The sequence below is a fragment of the Engystomops pustulosus genome, chromosome 5 (assembly GCF_040894005.1).
Source record: "Engystomops pustulosus chromosome 5, aEngPut4.maternal, whole genome shotgun sequence".
NCBI classification, from domain to species: Eukaryota; Metazoa; Chordata; class Amphibia; order Anura; family Leptodactylidae; genus Engystomops; species Engystomops pustulosus.
In genome coordinates, this window is record NC_092415.1 from 181,077,345 (window position 1) to 181,094,687 (window position 17,343).

Below are 17,343 nucleotides of genomic sequence, written 5' to 3' on the forward strand. Positions count from 1 at the left end.
ATACAGCCAGCCTGCCACCAGTAGTATATAGCCAGCCAGCCCCCATGTAGTATACAACCAGCAAGCCCCATGTAGTATACAGCTAGCCCGCAGTTTGCCCAGCACATAAAAAAACAAATTTACATACTCACCTTCGGGCGCTCCTGATGCCTGGCGGAGCTTCCCAATGCTCCGGTGCATCATAGTGTGTAATACAGCAGAGAGAAGACAGAAGAGGAGCCACCAGGGGCCACAATGAGCATTGGGGTGCCGGAGGGTGAGTATGTACGTTTTTTTTTCTTTTTGACTCCTGCATAAGCCGAGGTGAGGTTTTTCAGCACATTTTTTTTGCTGAAAAACTCAGCTTATGTGCGAGTATTTATTATTCCATGCTTTATACTGGGAAGCAGGAAAAAAATAAAAATTGTGCAGCAATTGGCAAAAAAATGCATTTGCATTAATTTCTTATGGGCTCAGTTCTTACAACTCTCACTGTGCGCTGCAAATGATACATCTACTTTATTCTTTGGTTTGGTAAGATCACAGTGATACCAAATGTATATTGTGTTAAAATACATTTTCAAAAATTAAGCGAGCCAATAACTTTTTCATACTTTGGTGCACAGTGCTGTGCGAGGTGTCATTTTTTGCAAAATCAGCTGATGTTTTCATTGCTACCATTTTGAGGATTATGAGACCTTTTGATCAATTTGAATTATATTTTTAAGTGATGTAAAATTAATTATATGGTGTAAAAGTAGCATTTCAGACATTTGGGAGCTATTTTCTGTTATGGGGTTCACCGCCGGGAACAACCGTTTTTTTATTTTGATATATTGTGCCTTTTGACACACTGTGATACCTAACATGTTTGTGATTTTTACTGTTCATTACGTTTTATATGAATTCTAGGGAAAGGAGGGTGATCTGAATTTTTATTATTAATTTTTATTATTGTCTTTTTGTAAATTTTTTTTTTACTATTTTTAGACCTTCAATGGTACTTTAAGCCTAGATGGTCTGATCGTTCCATATTACTGTATGGCCACTGGCTCATTGTTCGTAAACCATGCAGCCTGACGAAGACCCGAAGCTGTAATGGCCATCGATCACCGCTTTCCGATGAAGTCTCACAAATATGGCGGCACCCATGGATCTGCCCAAAGAATTGTCACTCGCGATTGGTTGCTGCAATATGCCTTAATGTACGGCACGGATTGTGGAAGAGTTAAACATTGCCACACAGAATAAATTCTGAAGGCACCTTCGAAGTATATTGACAGTTTTTGCCCCTCCGAAGAAATGGGACCTCAGTTCCTCAAAGGTTTTTCACCACCACTTTCCAAAAAGTGTGTGTGACGAGGGCATGACAAAGGTGGGTCCGTCGGATTTACCAACTTTTACGGCAGATTTCTCATATCAAAACTGGAGTCAATTAAAGTGAGGCAGAATTTCATTTATTAATGAATGCCAAATGACTGCTTATGCCTCAGGCCAGTGGTCACAGGCAACTTATAAACGTGACATCCAAAATTCTGGTTTGATGTGAATTTAGAACACTGGAGATCGATAGCTTTAAGGAACCTCCGGAGACATATGTTTTTGATTTTTTCTTTACATTTTTCTTAACCCATCAGGAATATTTTCACAAGGTGGATCTCATTGTCGGTTGAAAAACATAAACATCCACATAAAGAGCCACAAATAATTGCACATGAGGAATACATGCTGATATCATTAAAGTATGTGAAACTTTACCTGGCTTACTGCCAAATGCTTCAGCCGAGTCTTAGAGAGGAAAATTTCAATTGACAACTTCAGTCTGCTGTTTAATATCTTCACTGCTCTCCTGGTCACTCCTGGCTCCTGCCCCTTCCTCCCCCTGATGCCGTGTCAGCTCACTACTCACCCTCTCCCTCCAGCATCTCACTACAAGCATCCGGCCATACATACAGTAGGTCCCCCATAGACAGCAGTGGCTGCACAGAGCAATACAGTGCCGAGGAGGGGTCACCCATTCTCCTCTCTATTGCGGCCGACGTATTCCCGCCTGGCAGTAGCCATTTGGGCATACGTCAGTGTGAATGTAGCCTCACACAGAGATTTTTTTAAAACATATTTGGCATATACAATAATTTGTGTATAGCAACTTGTACCCTGATAAAAAAAATAGCACTCTGGTGACAGGTTCCCTTTAAATATCCTAATGTCTGGATGATATGGCGTACCTATATGTATAGTAAATATAGAATAAATGGCAGGAACAACCAATTTAATTGTTTTCCCTCTTTTGTGTGGTTATACATCAACTAATCTGTACATCGGTTATTAAAGGTCAATTATTGCATGACCCCCATAATTGGCTGGGAATATCTATTTGAAGTTTTGTTGGTACATTTTTGTATGACTAGTGGGTATACATTATAATAAAGTATCTCTAGGATTTATTAAAATTCATCATACTATATTCCACAACAAAGTGCACAAAGCAAATCATTTGCAAAAAAAGATGGTGGCTGAAAATCCAAACACGGATTCCCAGCTCTCCATGGTATCTCTCCTGGTCAGGAATAAGCAGGAGATTGCTGAGGTGTCGGGTAATATATTTATTATGTATTTATGTATGAAGTGATCAATGGGATTCCTAGAGATTGGGGAATTGACATTGGTGTCAGCACCTCTGGGACGTGCAGCTGTGACCTCCTGCCGCAATGCCTCTGCCGGCTGTGTGAGGCTCCGTGAATAACCACTTCAAGGAAACTCTTAGAGAATGGCAGGAGAGCCGTGCAGAATATAAAGGAGAGGGTTATATAGAGAAGAGCAGAACCATATGATGCAGAGACAAAGGAGGGCACAGAAAAAGAGCATTCACTATGTAACAAAACTTTGTTCTCCTCATTTGACTCCTTATGATAATCATAAATGCCCTGTACATGCTGCAATCTGCTCCTATGGAGTCAAACATACCTCATACTAGTATAAGCCGTGAGTGTAAGCATTGCATTCTATATTTTTACATAAATATTCAAGTAAAATTATACATTTTGGAATAATCATTAAGAATGTCCCTTTGTTACTTGATTTAACAGGGGTTGATGTTAAAAATTTCACAGCCACTGGATTTAAAGGCAACCGGCCATTCAAATTAAACTACAATTATAAAGCATTTCCCTTATTCCTAAAAGGTTTCTTTCCATGGCTGCTATGTTAAAAAAAATCAGTTTGTATACTTACATGCAATTCTGAGGTGAGTCCAATCACAGTAAGTGATTCCTGCATATTCATGGTTGCCTGCACTGCGCTGCCTCCATGTTCCTCATTGACAGGTCTCAGAGCTACCACCATGTCTGCCACTATTCACCTACAGACATAAACCGCTTCCTACCTTCGGATAGGGCTTATAAGCAGGACATGCCGTGCACCAGCTCAGGGTGAGCTGGTGCCGGCGCTTATCTCCGTTATGATTTTAAACTGTTTTAAAGCATTTAATCACTTTATTAATGTTTGTATCGGAACTAGCTTCCCCGCACCGAGGTCCGCACACAGCGCACCATGCGTGTGACCGTGTGTGCATCTGCATAGGAAGTGGTAGCGCGCATGGTGTGCCGAGCGCGGACCTCAGTGCGGGGAAGCTACTTCAGATATAAACATTAATAAAGTGATTAAATGCTTTCAAAAAGTTTAAAAACACCCTGAGCTGGTGCACGGCATGTCCTGCTTATAAGCCCTATCCGAAGTGGTAGGTTTCCTTTAAGACAGAGAAACCTCTGTGAGGCTGAAGAGAATTCCTGAGCAAAGGGTTAGAGAGAGAGACAGTGGATGTGAGTGACTCGACTTTGCTACATCATTAACCACTCCCCCAGGAAGGTGGGGGTTAAGAGTGGTGCTGGCTTTGTGAAGAGCATTCAACCTTCCTCCCTACCCCTTCCTCAGGAATTCTCTTCAGCCAGGCTAGTTGTGTCAGCGTCAGTGAGGAGGGCGAGTTAGCTTGACTTTACTGTGTAGCTCCCCACCTCTGGGACTGAAACAGAGGTATCAATAAAAGTCTTTTTAGAAGAATGGTGGCTCTAATTACAAGGATAGAGGTAACAGTGAAAATGCGTAAAGACCTCTAAGAGGTACTGTGTGTGGTTTGTGGGAAGGTCACTGGTGACAGGTTCTTTTTAAGGGGCTTTTATGAAATATGATATAGATGGTTTATTCTTAGAATATTCCATCAACATTAGATTGGTGGGGGTCCAACACATGGTATCTCTACAATAGGCTAGTATCGGAGGCGGCTTTGCTTCTCTTTTCTAAGGCCAGTTAAGCTGTGTCCATTGGTCTTATGGCCATTCAAATGATACTGAAAGTTATCCTATTATTTTTTTTTGAAACAGGGATATAAAAGAGGAGGAAATATAAAAATACAAAACTATATAAAAATATGTCTTCATCCCTTTTAAGTACTCTTTTTTTTTGCCATTTCTATCCACAGAGTTTGCCAAATTAGTCCCTGTCCCCAATGGGGCTCACAATCTAATCAACCTACCAGTATGTTTTTGGACTGTTTCATAGTTGTGTATTTTAACCTTGTACTGTGACATCAGTAGATGTATTATCTCTGTACTGTGACATCACTGCATATATTATCCTTATGGACTAGGGAGTTATTGATATACTCTACATGATTAGTCCAGTGCGCCTTATATATGAACTGTACTGACAGACAACAGCTGCCTTGAACTGTGCACAGGTCTGCCACCTGCAGGTCATTCATCCTTATAATCTGGTGCGCCTTATATATGAACCTAGCCGTTTTAACAGGCATTTATTGATGTTGCGCCTTATATATGAACCTAGATGTTTTAGCAGGCATTTATTGATGGTGCTCCTTATAATCCGGTGCGCCGTATACCGAAAAATACGGTAATGTGTTCTACTGGGGAACTATTAAATAAAACTCCTAAAGAAAAGAAATGCTAAAAAGAGACAACCTCCAAGGCATAGACACAATTCGACTAGAAGACGATGAGTCACTGTATTTGCGCTTGTTTCTTTCCCCATGTTTAGTGACGGACGACGACGCCTGGCCAAGTCAATGAAATACTTATCTAGGCGGCAGCTCCATTCGTTTGAACTCCTTTAGATGGGGTGAAACATTTTGTATACTGAGCCCAGACTTCACGCGCCATAGAGCAGCTTCTCAATGTCGGATCAAATAAAAGTTAAGAATAGATGTCTGTAGTTATCTAGATGGTGGTAGAGTATCAACACGTATATAAAGCTGCCAGCCAGTCTGAGTTATCCCTACGGCTTCCAATCACTCCTTCATGTGTTCACATTTATTACAGCACCGGGGGGATGTCATAATCAATCAGCATGATGAAGTGGAAAGACGGAAGACTGGTTTAGCGTTTAGGTTGAGTGCATTTAATCCACTGGCTGATTAGCTATTTGAGGTGTGAGAGGGTAAACACTGCGAGCGCGCTAGAGAAAGCAGAACGCAACCGCCTGACATGTTGACTTATAACACAGCCCACATGGGTATCGGTGACCTATGACAAGTTTATCCGTTCTGCGGGATATTGTATCGCACAACTAAGTGGAATAAATACAGCAGATATTTATAGTGACACCTCTCTACAGCTCAGCGGGTTTCTGATGTTCTTCCCCGTCTTCAGAATATGCAGATGATACGTATTCATGTTTATTACTGGTGGCACAAGGATCCCAAGCAAATATTTATTACATCTCACTAAAATGGAAGAGACATTGTTAGAGATTACAGATTCTGAAAGCCATTGCAGCTTTCTATTAAGGGAATGGATGGCGTTGGACAGGGGCGTGACAGACTTCTGAATGGGCCCCCCCTTACTCCCTCAGAAAACATACATATTTGGTAACGCATTTAGACACTTATGGGCACACATATGCACTGATATATACATTTATACACTCTTACAAACATTTATACACTTATGCGTACACAATTATGCACATATACATACATATACACTCACCGGACACTTTATTAGGTACACCTGTCCAACTGCTCGTTAACACTTCATTTCTAATCAGCCAATCACATGGCGGCAACGCAGTGCATTTAGGCATGTAGACATGGTCAAGACAATCTCCTGCAGTTCAAACCGAGCATCAGTATGGGGAAGAAAGGTGATTTGAGTGCCTTTGAACGTGGCATGGTTGTTGGTGCCAGAAGGGCTGGTCTGAGTATTTCAGAAACTGCTGATCTACTGGGATTTTAACGCACAACCATCTCTAGGGTTTACAGAGAATGGTCCGAAAAAGAAAAAACATCCAGTGAGCGGCAGTTCTGTGGGCGGAAGTGCCTTGTTGATGCCAGAGATCAGAGGAGAATGGGCAAACTGGTTCGAGCTGATAGAAAGGCAACAGTGACTCAAATCGCCACCCGTTACAACCAAGGTAGGCAGAAGAGCATCTCTAAACGCACAGTACGTCGAACTTTGAGGCAGATGGGCTACAGCAGCAGAAGACCACACCGGGTGCCACTCCTTTCAGCTAAGAACAGGAAACTGAGGCTACAATTTGCACGAGCTCATCGAAATTGGACAGTAGAAGATTGGAAAAATGTTGCCTGGTCTGATGAGTCTCGATTTCTGCTGCGACATTCGGATGGTAGGGTCAGAATTTGACGTCAACGGTTCAGGCTGGTGGTGGTGGTGTCATGGTGTGGGGAATATTTTCTTGGCACTCTTTTGGCCCCTTGGTACCAATTGAGCATCGTTGCAACGCCACAGCCTACCTGAGTATTGTTACTGACCATGTCCATCCCTTTATGACCACAATGTACCCAACATCTGATGGCTACTTTCAGCAGGAAATTGCGCCATGTCATAAAGCTGGAATCATCTCAGACTGGTTTCTTGAACATGACAATGAGTTCACTGTACTCAAATGGCCTCCACAGTCACCAGATCTCAATCCAATAGAGCATCTTTGGGATGTGGTGGAACGGGAGATTCGCATCATGGATGTGCAGGCGACAAATCTGCGGCAACTGTGTGATGCCATCATGTCAATATGGACCAAAATCTCTGAGGAATGCTTCCAGCAACTTGTTGAATCTATGCCACGAAGAATTGAGGCAGTTCTGAAGGCAAAAGGGGGTCCAACCCGTTACTAGCATGGTGTACCTAATAAAGTGGCCGGTGAGTGTATTCGTTTACACAGATCTGCCCAAGAAGCTGCTGACCACATGGGCAAGTACACAGTAGGAACTAGAGATGAGAGATCCCTAGTCCTGTCATTCTGCTGTCTGCTCCCTTTCATACTGTGCCCTATACACATTGGGGCACATTTACTTAACCGGTCCTGCGTGTTCCCCGATCCGGAGTGTCCGACGAGAATGCACTGTGCCGCGATTCACTTACATCGTGTGCCCGATATGCTGCATGTTGCCGCTTCCCCGATCTGGTCCGCCGGAGTTCACCATCTCCTTCCCGGTGCACGTAAGTGCTTGGCTTGCGACACAGTTTTAAAGTTAAATCCCACGGTTTGTCCGAATCACGACACAATGCCCTTCTAAATCCCTGTCCCGGCGGCGCAATTCTCGAAAAGTCGACCTGTGTAATCTAGCATTAGGAAGTGCTCATTGTAACATCCTGTGAAGCTACAGCACTCAAGGGCTCTGGAGACAATGAGCCTTCCGATTCATTAGCATTAAAGGAAGGAGGCCATGAATAACATATTTAAGAAGATTTCCATAGTCGCAGTGCCTGGAGCTATAAGTATACCACCTACAATCACTTTGAGGACCACATCTCTGATATCACATAAGAGGATTGTCTGGCCTCCTCCCAGTGCTTGCTAGAGTTTTCTGGAATTCTGTATTTTGGATTCTTTGACCCTATCTTCAGACCATCTGTTTGTCTCTTAATTCTGTACTACAGGTTCTGACCCATATTTGTACAACTTTTCTTCTGTGTCCTTCTTCTGTTCTGTTTTTGTCTCTGTTTTTACTTTGGCTCAAGACTAGTGGCGAGTCGACCCATTGAAATTTGGATTCAGCTGAACCCGAATTTAAAAATCTTTTTTCTGGAATAGTCACTTGAGCCATTTAAACCACTACAGGAGCGTGTTCTAGCACTGACCCGGCAGCACCGCTTCATGGCGCCATTTTGGGGGTGGGGGTTGTCACTCCTGACCCCTTGCCCCTACAACATTGGGTACCAACAATCCTCTCCAAAATGGCAGCATCCAGCTCTGCTGGCAGGTTAATCTCCATGTGACCGCGGACATTTTAATACGGCTGGCACCTTTGCCAGCAGCATATAAAGAGCTGACATCAGCGATTGGGGACATTAACCATGGGAAAATTTGGGAACCCAACCTGGCCCCAATCCTGAACTTCTAATAAACCTTGCAAGTTGCTCTACTACTACTACTAGGAGAGAAATGTCAGCCAGTTGTCACTTATTCCTTAGGGTAGGATGGGCAATTAGGCCCATGTTTTAAGGGTCACTGTCAATGTCTGTCCGAACTTTCCATCTTTCCTTTACAACAATAAAGTTATATAGAAACAGAAGTTATGGTTCAGTGGGGAAATACTCCTGAAGTGCTAACAAAAGAAATGCAGAGACTTCTGCTATCCCAAATTACAAATTTTCATAAATTTGATTAATATTCACCCGAATACATTTTAACATAACATAATGGGGCACATTTACTTACCCGGTCCCTGCGTGATCCCCGCTGTGCGTTGTCCGCTGGAATGCCCATCTGCCACGATTCATGAAGAATGTGCGCCCGATATCCTGCATGTGTCGCTTTCCTGATCAGGTCCGCCAGAGTTCACCTTCTTCCTCCCAGTGCATGTAAGTCCATGGCTTGCGACACAAATTGAATTCCGCGCGTAGACCGAATCCGTCGGATCGTCCGACGGCCCGCCCATTCGAGTTGTGTCGCGTGAAAACTGGTGCGATTGCGACACAAAACAATCGCATGCCACACAATCCCCGCCACGATCCCAGAAAAATCGGTAAACCCGACGGAAATGCGGCTGCGGGACCCTTAGTAAATAAGCCCCAATATGTAATATATTATATAACTAATATAATAAAAATACAGAGCCATATTTCTTATACAAAGGCATCTTACAAAAAAAAGCATAGGAGAGTCCATAGAAGACATATTCAGATGTAAAAAATTCAACCATACATTCAGTGTATGTCCTTAAGTACTCACAGTGTATGGAGCCTCAAAAAAACATTATATAAGAGGTTCTATATAAAAGTAAATGGCAATATATGGATATGAGGCAATTTTACATCAGGCATAAGACCTTTCAGGTTGTCACAATCCACTATTTTCTCTCCCCAGAGAGCACTATAATGATGATCCGAGATAAAAACTAGTGATTGAGAGCGACCATACTCAAGACATGATGGGCAAACATTCATTAAAATTAATGAAAGGACCAGTCGATTTCTAAAGATAGATCCAGTGCATTATGTCTACGCTTTTCTTCCAGCTCCACCGAGGACAGATGCAGGACGTCAATTTCAATCAATCACCACAAACAGAATTTACGTCCATGATAAACGTTTATAGGCAGCACTTTATCATCCGGAAAAGATCCCATGCAAAATTTATACAAGACAAATTACCATTTAATTCCTTTGCACCATGGTGCATTTATGGGTATTACAACTTTGGTGAAGGGAATTAATGTAATCGTGATTTAAAGGCAGTTTGAGTACCGTGCCCAAAAATCCTAGGACATCACGAACGCTTAGGAGGATATATTGGGATTTAATGGTCATGCATCCTAGTGCCGACACCTATACTCCTCCAGATTGGTCCACTATCAATCACTATAGGCTATACCGTGGCCCATAATGAGATGATCAAATCATAACCACGCTCATTTTACGTCCGCTTGCATAATTACATGAGCATGCTAATGTCGTTTTAATGGTCTTTAATGATGTAATAAGGAATAATGGATATTATTTGACAGCTACATAGCTATTAACAAAACATATTAGGAAGTAGTATTTCTATCATATACAGGGCACAGGATTTTTAATCAATTCAGCTGCGATTTGGATGGTACGGAAAAGCCTAAGTGCTGGTTCCAAGTAGATGTAATTCTCACATTCAAGGCAGAAGATTTTGTTTACATTTTTATGTCTTTTATTGGAAGTGAAACCAAAAAGATGATCCCTTACAAAATGTACAAGCAGGGATATAGCTGTAAGGCCCCTTCCACACTAGCGTTTTTCATCTGCAATGTCTTCTTCACACATATATATTGTTCTTCACATACTATTTTGTTCGCACCGTTTCGCGTGTATCTCCCGACAAGTAAGCAGATGTGCCGAACATCTGTAATCTATTCTTCACTGTGTTCTTTACTGTGTTTTTTACTTAAATGATCCTGTGTTCACTGTTTTTATTCTATTCTTCACTGTTCTTCACATCTGATAACTTGTCGGGAGATAATATACACGCGGAACAGTGAAGAATAGATTGCAGATGTTTGCATACATCTGCTAACTTATCAGAAGACATTCTTTTTCAATTAAATAAAACATTTTATTCCCGAACCATGGTCCCTTTGAAAAATGCTCGAGTCTTTTTTTAAGTCATTGACTTAAAAAACGCGCTTGAAAAACGCACCAAAAACACAAGAAAAACGCGAACAACACGCGCGTGAAAAACGCAAAAACGCTAATGACTCCAACGAAAAATGAAACAAAAACGCATCCAAAAACGTCAGTTTTTCACGCATTGCACCCTGACGCGAAATGCAACGCTAGTGTGGAAGGGGCCTAAGAAATGCAGATATAGCAGTCACATCGTCGGAAACCATTATGTTTCATATTATGAGCTTTTATTTATTGCCATTGGAATGGAGACCCGGTTGAGAATATAGACTCATACTATATATAAACAGTATATATAGTTCAAATCCTAAAAACATTTGTCAAACAGAGTACACACTACAAGGGTGCAAAAATCAAGTATGGAACTAAATAATAAAGAGAACCTGCAATGTAATTTAAACCCACCCCAAATAAATACTTCATTAAAAATCACTGCCCTTATCCTTAAATGGTTAATTTTCATGGTACACTGTTAAAGAAATCAGTTTGTAAACTTATATGCAACTCACCTGATGTGAGTCCAGTGATAGTAATGGGGTCCTGCATATTCAGTGTTCTCTGCGCTACCATGCCTCTTTGTTCCTGATTGACAGGTCTCACTTCTGCAAACATGCTGCCTTATGGAACTAGACTGTCTGCCAATATTCAACTACAGACATATACAGCTGTCTTTACTTTCACCTTCAGGGAAAAGGAAGTTGTACACAATCCCTTGCTGCAATGCAATGAGAGAGACACACATACAGACAGTGGTTGTGTGACTCAGCACTGCTACATCATTAACCACTTGCTCAGAAAGCTGGGAGCAGAGGGAGACATGGCTATGTAAAGATAAAAAAAACTTCAAGTTGCCCTCAGGAATTTTTCAGAGAGTCACATGTCTCTTTAATTCATGAGGGGTGACGGGTTTGCATTGTCAGCGTCAGTGAGGAGGTGGGGTATACAAACTGTATACTGCAGATCCTTTCCATGACTTGGAGGGATAGAGACATCAGTAAAACATACATTATATTCACCCCCATATATTATATGCAGGCACCTCCACACCGACCCATCCATTATATACAGCCCCCTCCTCATCCCCCATTCATTATATACAGCCTCTCCTCCCCACGGCCTAGTAAACATGAGTATTCAAAATAAAAGAATAGTACTCACCTCTGTCTTCTGCTCAGTTCTGGAGCTTCCCTTTTGCCAAGTTCCTCCTCCTGCCCGCAGCCGCATAGCAATTCACATGCGTCCTGCAGCACACGTAGTGCCGCTTTAGGGCACCAGCACCCGGCACGGCCAGGCTGCTGGGGACGGGTATGGGGCCACGAGTGGGCCTCCCAGCAGCTGTGGGCCCCGGTACTTGCCTGGGGTTGCCAGGTGCTGGCACTGGCCCTGCTTTATCAAACTCTTAAACTCTCAATATTCCATAGAATTTATCTTAACTTAGCAGGTTTCATCCACAACTATTAGAAACTTCAAGTTCTTTATATGGAATCTACAGCACAACAATATTTTTTCCCTCTGACACAGGTCAAGTATTAACTTTCAGCGTGTTCCTGTGATGGCACAGTGCATACACATAGCACTTATAAAGGCAGACAATTGTCTCAGTGAGGCCTAGCCCTTTGGCGTGATATCGGTCTTTGCACACTATTTCTCATTTTGCAATATTACATCATTAATTTTATCTTTCCTGCCTTCTGGATGAGGGTAGGTCTTCCAGCAGTGTTATTAGAAGGATACGGGTGACAGTACTAGTCTATGCTTAGCCATAGGCTAAAACCTATTAACCATTGGTTTGGGCAGATTATTAGGGCTGTAAACAAGATTATGGCATATAATATAATTTGTGATGTAATAATAAAAGGAAATCAGTCTCCTATGAATGTACAGCTTGCCATTTTTTATACTTATATAGGTCCCCTAATATCTTCTGCTAATATCTAGAGCGTTTCCAGCAAATATGTCACGGAAATGGAATTTTCAGTGCTTAGAACATTGGAAGCAAGTAAGTATTTCCTCAGCAATTTTATTAACCCCTTAACGACCCGGACATTTTTTGTTTTTTCATTTCCATTTTTCACTCCCCACCTTCAAAAATCTATAACTTTTTTTAATTTTTACACGTAAAGAGCTCTGTGACTTGTTTTCTGTGTAACAAATTGCACTACATAGTGATGGTATTGAATATTCCATGCTGTGTACTGGGAAGCGGGAAAAAAATTCCAAATGCAGTAAAACTGGTGAAAAAACGCATTTGGGCGGTTTTCTTGTGGGTTTGGATTTTACGGCTTTCACTGTGCGCCACAAATGACAATTCTACTTTATTCTTTGGGTCGGTGTGATCACAATAAATTTGTATAGGTTTTATAATGTTTTCATACATTTACAAAAAAAAAAATTGGGGGGGGGGGATTTTGCCATCTTCCGGAACGAATAACTTTTTCATACTTCAGTGTACGGAGCTGTGGGTGGTGTCATTTTTTGTTAATTTTGATGACTTTTTTACCATTTTTAGGACCGTACGCCCTTTTTTCTTTAACTCTAGGTTGTCTGATCGATCCTACCATATATTGCCATACTAAAATGAGACAGTCTGGGTCTTCGGAAGACCCAAGGCTGTCATGGCATGGATGCAGCAAAGACTTACCAGCTATGGAGAGGGCTCAGCTTGTGAGCCCTCTCCATGCACCCGCACCCGATGTGTGCCGTACTATTACAACTTTTTTAAATTCAACCTTTTTACATTTTATATATTTTATTAAAATGATGTTTATTGCATTTACTCACACGTCAGAAACATGTTTGGTATTCATAACAACTATAATTACAGCAGAATATGTAAGTTATTTAATACGTTTTTGAGGTATATAAAAACTGGTAGCATTGGCGTGTCCATCAGCGATGGATTGAGGGAACCATCCTATATACCACCATCAAAAGGATCGAAAGGTCTATGAGTTTTCTATACAGTATCCTGCATTATGTAGCTAGAAATCCCCATAGACTGGTACCAAAAGTATTACAAATCCTAATGATATAATGCCAGAGTTGCTAATACTAAAATTATGTTACTGTAACTTCTGTGCCTGTTCAGGCTTCAGTGTCATCTGCTGCCTGTAAAGTGACTCAAAAGATACGCTCATGTACTTAATTTGTATTCTGTCCTGCACTAGTCTGTACCCTGCCTTATTCCACTCCTGTTTGTTTCCTGTTGAGTTTGTTCTGGGCTGCAGACAGTTAAGCTAGCCGTGATGAACTTTCTAGACCAGGACTCTGATATCTAATAAGAGGATTGTCTGCCCATTTTCCAGAACCTGTCCTCCTTGGTGCTTGCTAGCATTTCTAGACTATAGATTCTGTACTGCATTGTCCTCTTGATTTGACCTGCATTTGTACAACTATTTGTGTTGTACTTTTTTGTCTCTATGTTTGCATTATGGTGCAGAAAGGTCACGTCTACCAATTGTCATCAATTAGGCAGGAACAGCTTTAGGGCTCACTGTCCATCTTTGTCCGGTCGCTTATGGAAAGCATTACCATTATGTTACATACATCTTTAATTGTGATGTATAGTTGACTTTACCATACATAATGGTTCATAGGCAAAAATATATCTATTTCTACTTTTCCTCCCTAAAACAAATAGTTAATCTTATTTCTGACGGATAAGTATCTTATTAATAAAATTACAATTTTGCTATTTCTCATTCTAACTCTTTCGGTGGAAGCCTTGAAATGTAAAAAAAAAAAATCTCCAAGTTTTCTCTGTAATGGTAAAATGATATAGCATTATTCATCAAGTAGAATATTCCCGCCGTATCCTTAACGACACGACTTTTCCTCACTGAAATTTTCTCTAAAAATCTATCCTGAGTCTGTTTTTTATTTAGAGAACGCTTCTGATACCCACATATCAAGGTCTTCTCTCAAGCAGGTCAGTATAACTTTACTAAGGATTGTGAATGGCGATGGAAATCAAACGCAAAGAGGATCACAGGACGGAATAAAATATGAAGGCAGGCAGATAATGAAACCTACCTGACATCACTAAACACGGTCATCGGCTGCTGCAGGAGCACGGCCACCTCGTTTAATAATTCTAGACCCTTCTCCACAGTCAGGGGGCTGTAAGGAGAGAGCAGAGAAAAAGCATTAGCAAAAAAATGGAACTCATCAATAGGCGAAAGGCTTAAGTCCCAAAAGAGTTATCACCTTGGCCTTTCAAGATATAAAAGCCATAGCTTGCTATATTCCTGTCACATTGAGAGTGTGATATCTAGGGAATAGGGATCAGGTGCTTTGGAGAACATGATGAATCACCTGAATTTTCCAGCAATAGGACAAACAATATAGTGTAAATGAAATCCTTAGGAAGTGTATGATGTCCCCAATCCATCCAAAGATGAACTGTCATATGTGTGTCTTGATATAAAAATTTTATATATATATATATATATATATATATATAATCATTTGTAAGGATAAACATCTTTTTATTATTTATTTTATATTATATTATTTATTTTATATTTTAATAATAATAATTCTTTATTTATATAGCAGCTACAGATTACGTAGCGCTGCACAAAGCATGTCAAATTGGTCCCTGTCCCCATGGGGCTCACAATCTAAACAACCTAACAGTATGTTTTGGAGTGTAGAAGGAAACCGGAGGACCCGGAGGAAACCCACACAAACATACAAACTCTTACAGATGTAAACCTGGGTGGGATTCGAACCCAGGACCCCCCTGGCAGAAGGCAGAAGTGCTACCCACTCAGCCACCGTACCACCCTTGATATTATATATATTATATTATTCATTTTTTAGATTTTATAATTTTTTTACAAATGTTAGATTTTTTTATATTTTAATCTATATATAAATGACGTGTTATATAATAAAGGGAAGATATAGTAGAATATACAAAAAATCTGACGTCATTCTGGTTATCAGAAATAGACCAGGATTAAAATGGCGATAATAAATGACACAAGGTAGATAAAAGTTGGCAGACTCGTAAGGAAGCAACTCTGGATTATACTACGGTACTAAAGTTACCACATACTAAAGGCCCACAAAAGGTACAAGATAAAGTTAGAGGTAGTAAGGGTTTAAGCAATAAACACTGGGGTGGTAGGTCTTTGAGGTGGTAGGCTTTTCATAGTTACTCCTTACCAGGGAAGTAACTACAGTGGTAGCAGCCATAGCAGCTACTATGGGGCCTGCAGTTTCAGGGGGCCCTGGCATCTGACCTGGCTCACTAAAGAATGCAGGATGTGGACCATTATATACATATTACTTTGCACATTGTAAACCATAATATGTACAGTATATAACAGTGCACAGAATGAGTCAGGGGAGGGGAAGGGGACAGCAGTAGTGATAGGTCATTCGCGTGAATGCCGATAGCTCATTAAACCCGCACCCCTTTTAACCCAATAAAATCGGGTTAAAAGTGGCGTTTAGTGAAGTGGCTGGCCGTTCGGGAGCCAGAAGAGCCGGCTCTTCTTAGTGAGAGGAGCATAATGATCCAGCTCACTAAGACAAGCCAGACTTCCCATCATTAGACAGCAGAACATCAGGATTAGGAATCTCTCATCTCTACTTCCTGCCTTCTACTTTCCCCATGTGGTCAGCAGCTACTGGGACAGGTCAGTATAAGTGTATGAATCAGTGTATACATGTGTGCACATGAGTTTATAAATGTGTGTATGTGTGTAAGAGTGTCTGAGTATACAAATATATATATATTTTTTGAGGGGGAAGAAGGACCCCATTCAGAAGTCTGCTATAGGGCCCTCCCACTCCTACATACGCCCCTGCTCCTTACTTATATACACACTTGATCATGTCAGATGATTACAGGGTGGCTTATCTATCTAGGGAACTTAGGTTTGGGCACATTGGTGGGATCAGGATACCTACATGCATATTAAAAAGTGTGGCATCTTTTAGTGGTATAACTCTTACTCCTTGTTTGTATCACTAATGCTTGATATTTATTGTACTATGTACTTTCCTGAGGCGGCTGTTTTTTGCTTGTTGTAATACTTAAAAAAAAAGTCTGCCATTTGTTTTTATGCATTGTGAACCAAACATAACTTGAGAATGCTGTAGCGACACTGATGCAGAAACAGTTCTTGTTTAATTCCTGACCCGAGTGGTTTTGCTCAAAAAAAAATTATAAAATTGAGGACCTTGGGAAAGCTGGTTTGCATGCTGGCTGCCTACATAAACGCATAACACAAAGCTTCCTGAACTGTCCAGACAGGACTAATCAACCTGAGCTGGATGACTCATACCCAGCAGCTGGGGGAAGGTGCAGTGATTGATTACTTCTGCCTGTCAGGGACAACACAGTGATGAGACTGGAGCAGTGCATAATTAGGATAAGAGGAGAAGCGCCGCGGCAGCCACAGGAGCGACAGAGCCTCATTATCATAATTTTATGATTGTTTTTTCAGCAAAATCACTCGGTTCAGGGACTAAAAACAAGATATGTTTATGCATCAGTGTAGCTACAGCATTCTCAAAGCATGTAAAAGAAAAATAAAAAAATTGCTTGACATTATCTTTAATTGGCAGCATATAATAGCATATAGTACTTTTTGTTAAAACATTTTATTAATACTGAAAAAAAAACAAATCATCAAAAATTCTTAAGAGATTTGTAACATTTTGGACTGTCTTTTGTTTTTTTCCAAAAGTTAGACACGATGGGGCACATTTACTAAGG

The 17,343-nt window shown here is 41.0% G+C and overlaps 1 protein-coding gene across 1 annotated transcript in view; it reads right to left on the reverse strand.

The window, feature by feature from the left end:
• The window catches only part of PTPRN2 (protein tyrosine phosphatase receptor type N2), a 644,507-nt gene that overhangs the window by 411,568 nt on the left and 215,596 nt on the right, over window positions 1–17,343 (reverse strand). The window contains exon 10 of the mRNA XM_072153967.1: window positions 14,643–14,729. Within this exon, the coding sequence (XP_072010068.1) occupies window positions 14,643–14,729 (87 nt within the window). The remainder of the gene's footprint in view (window positions 1–14,642; window positions 14,730–17,343) is intronic.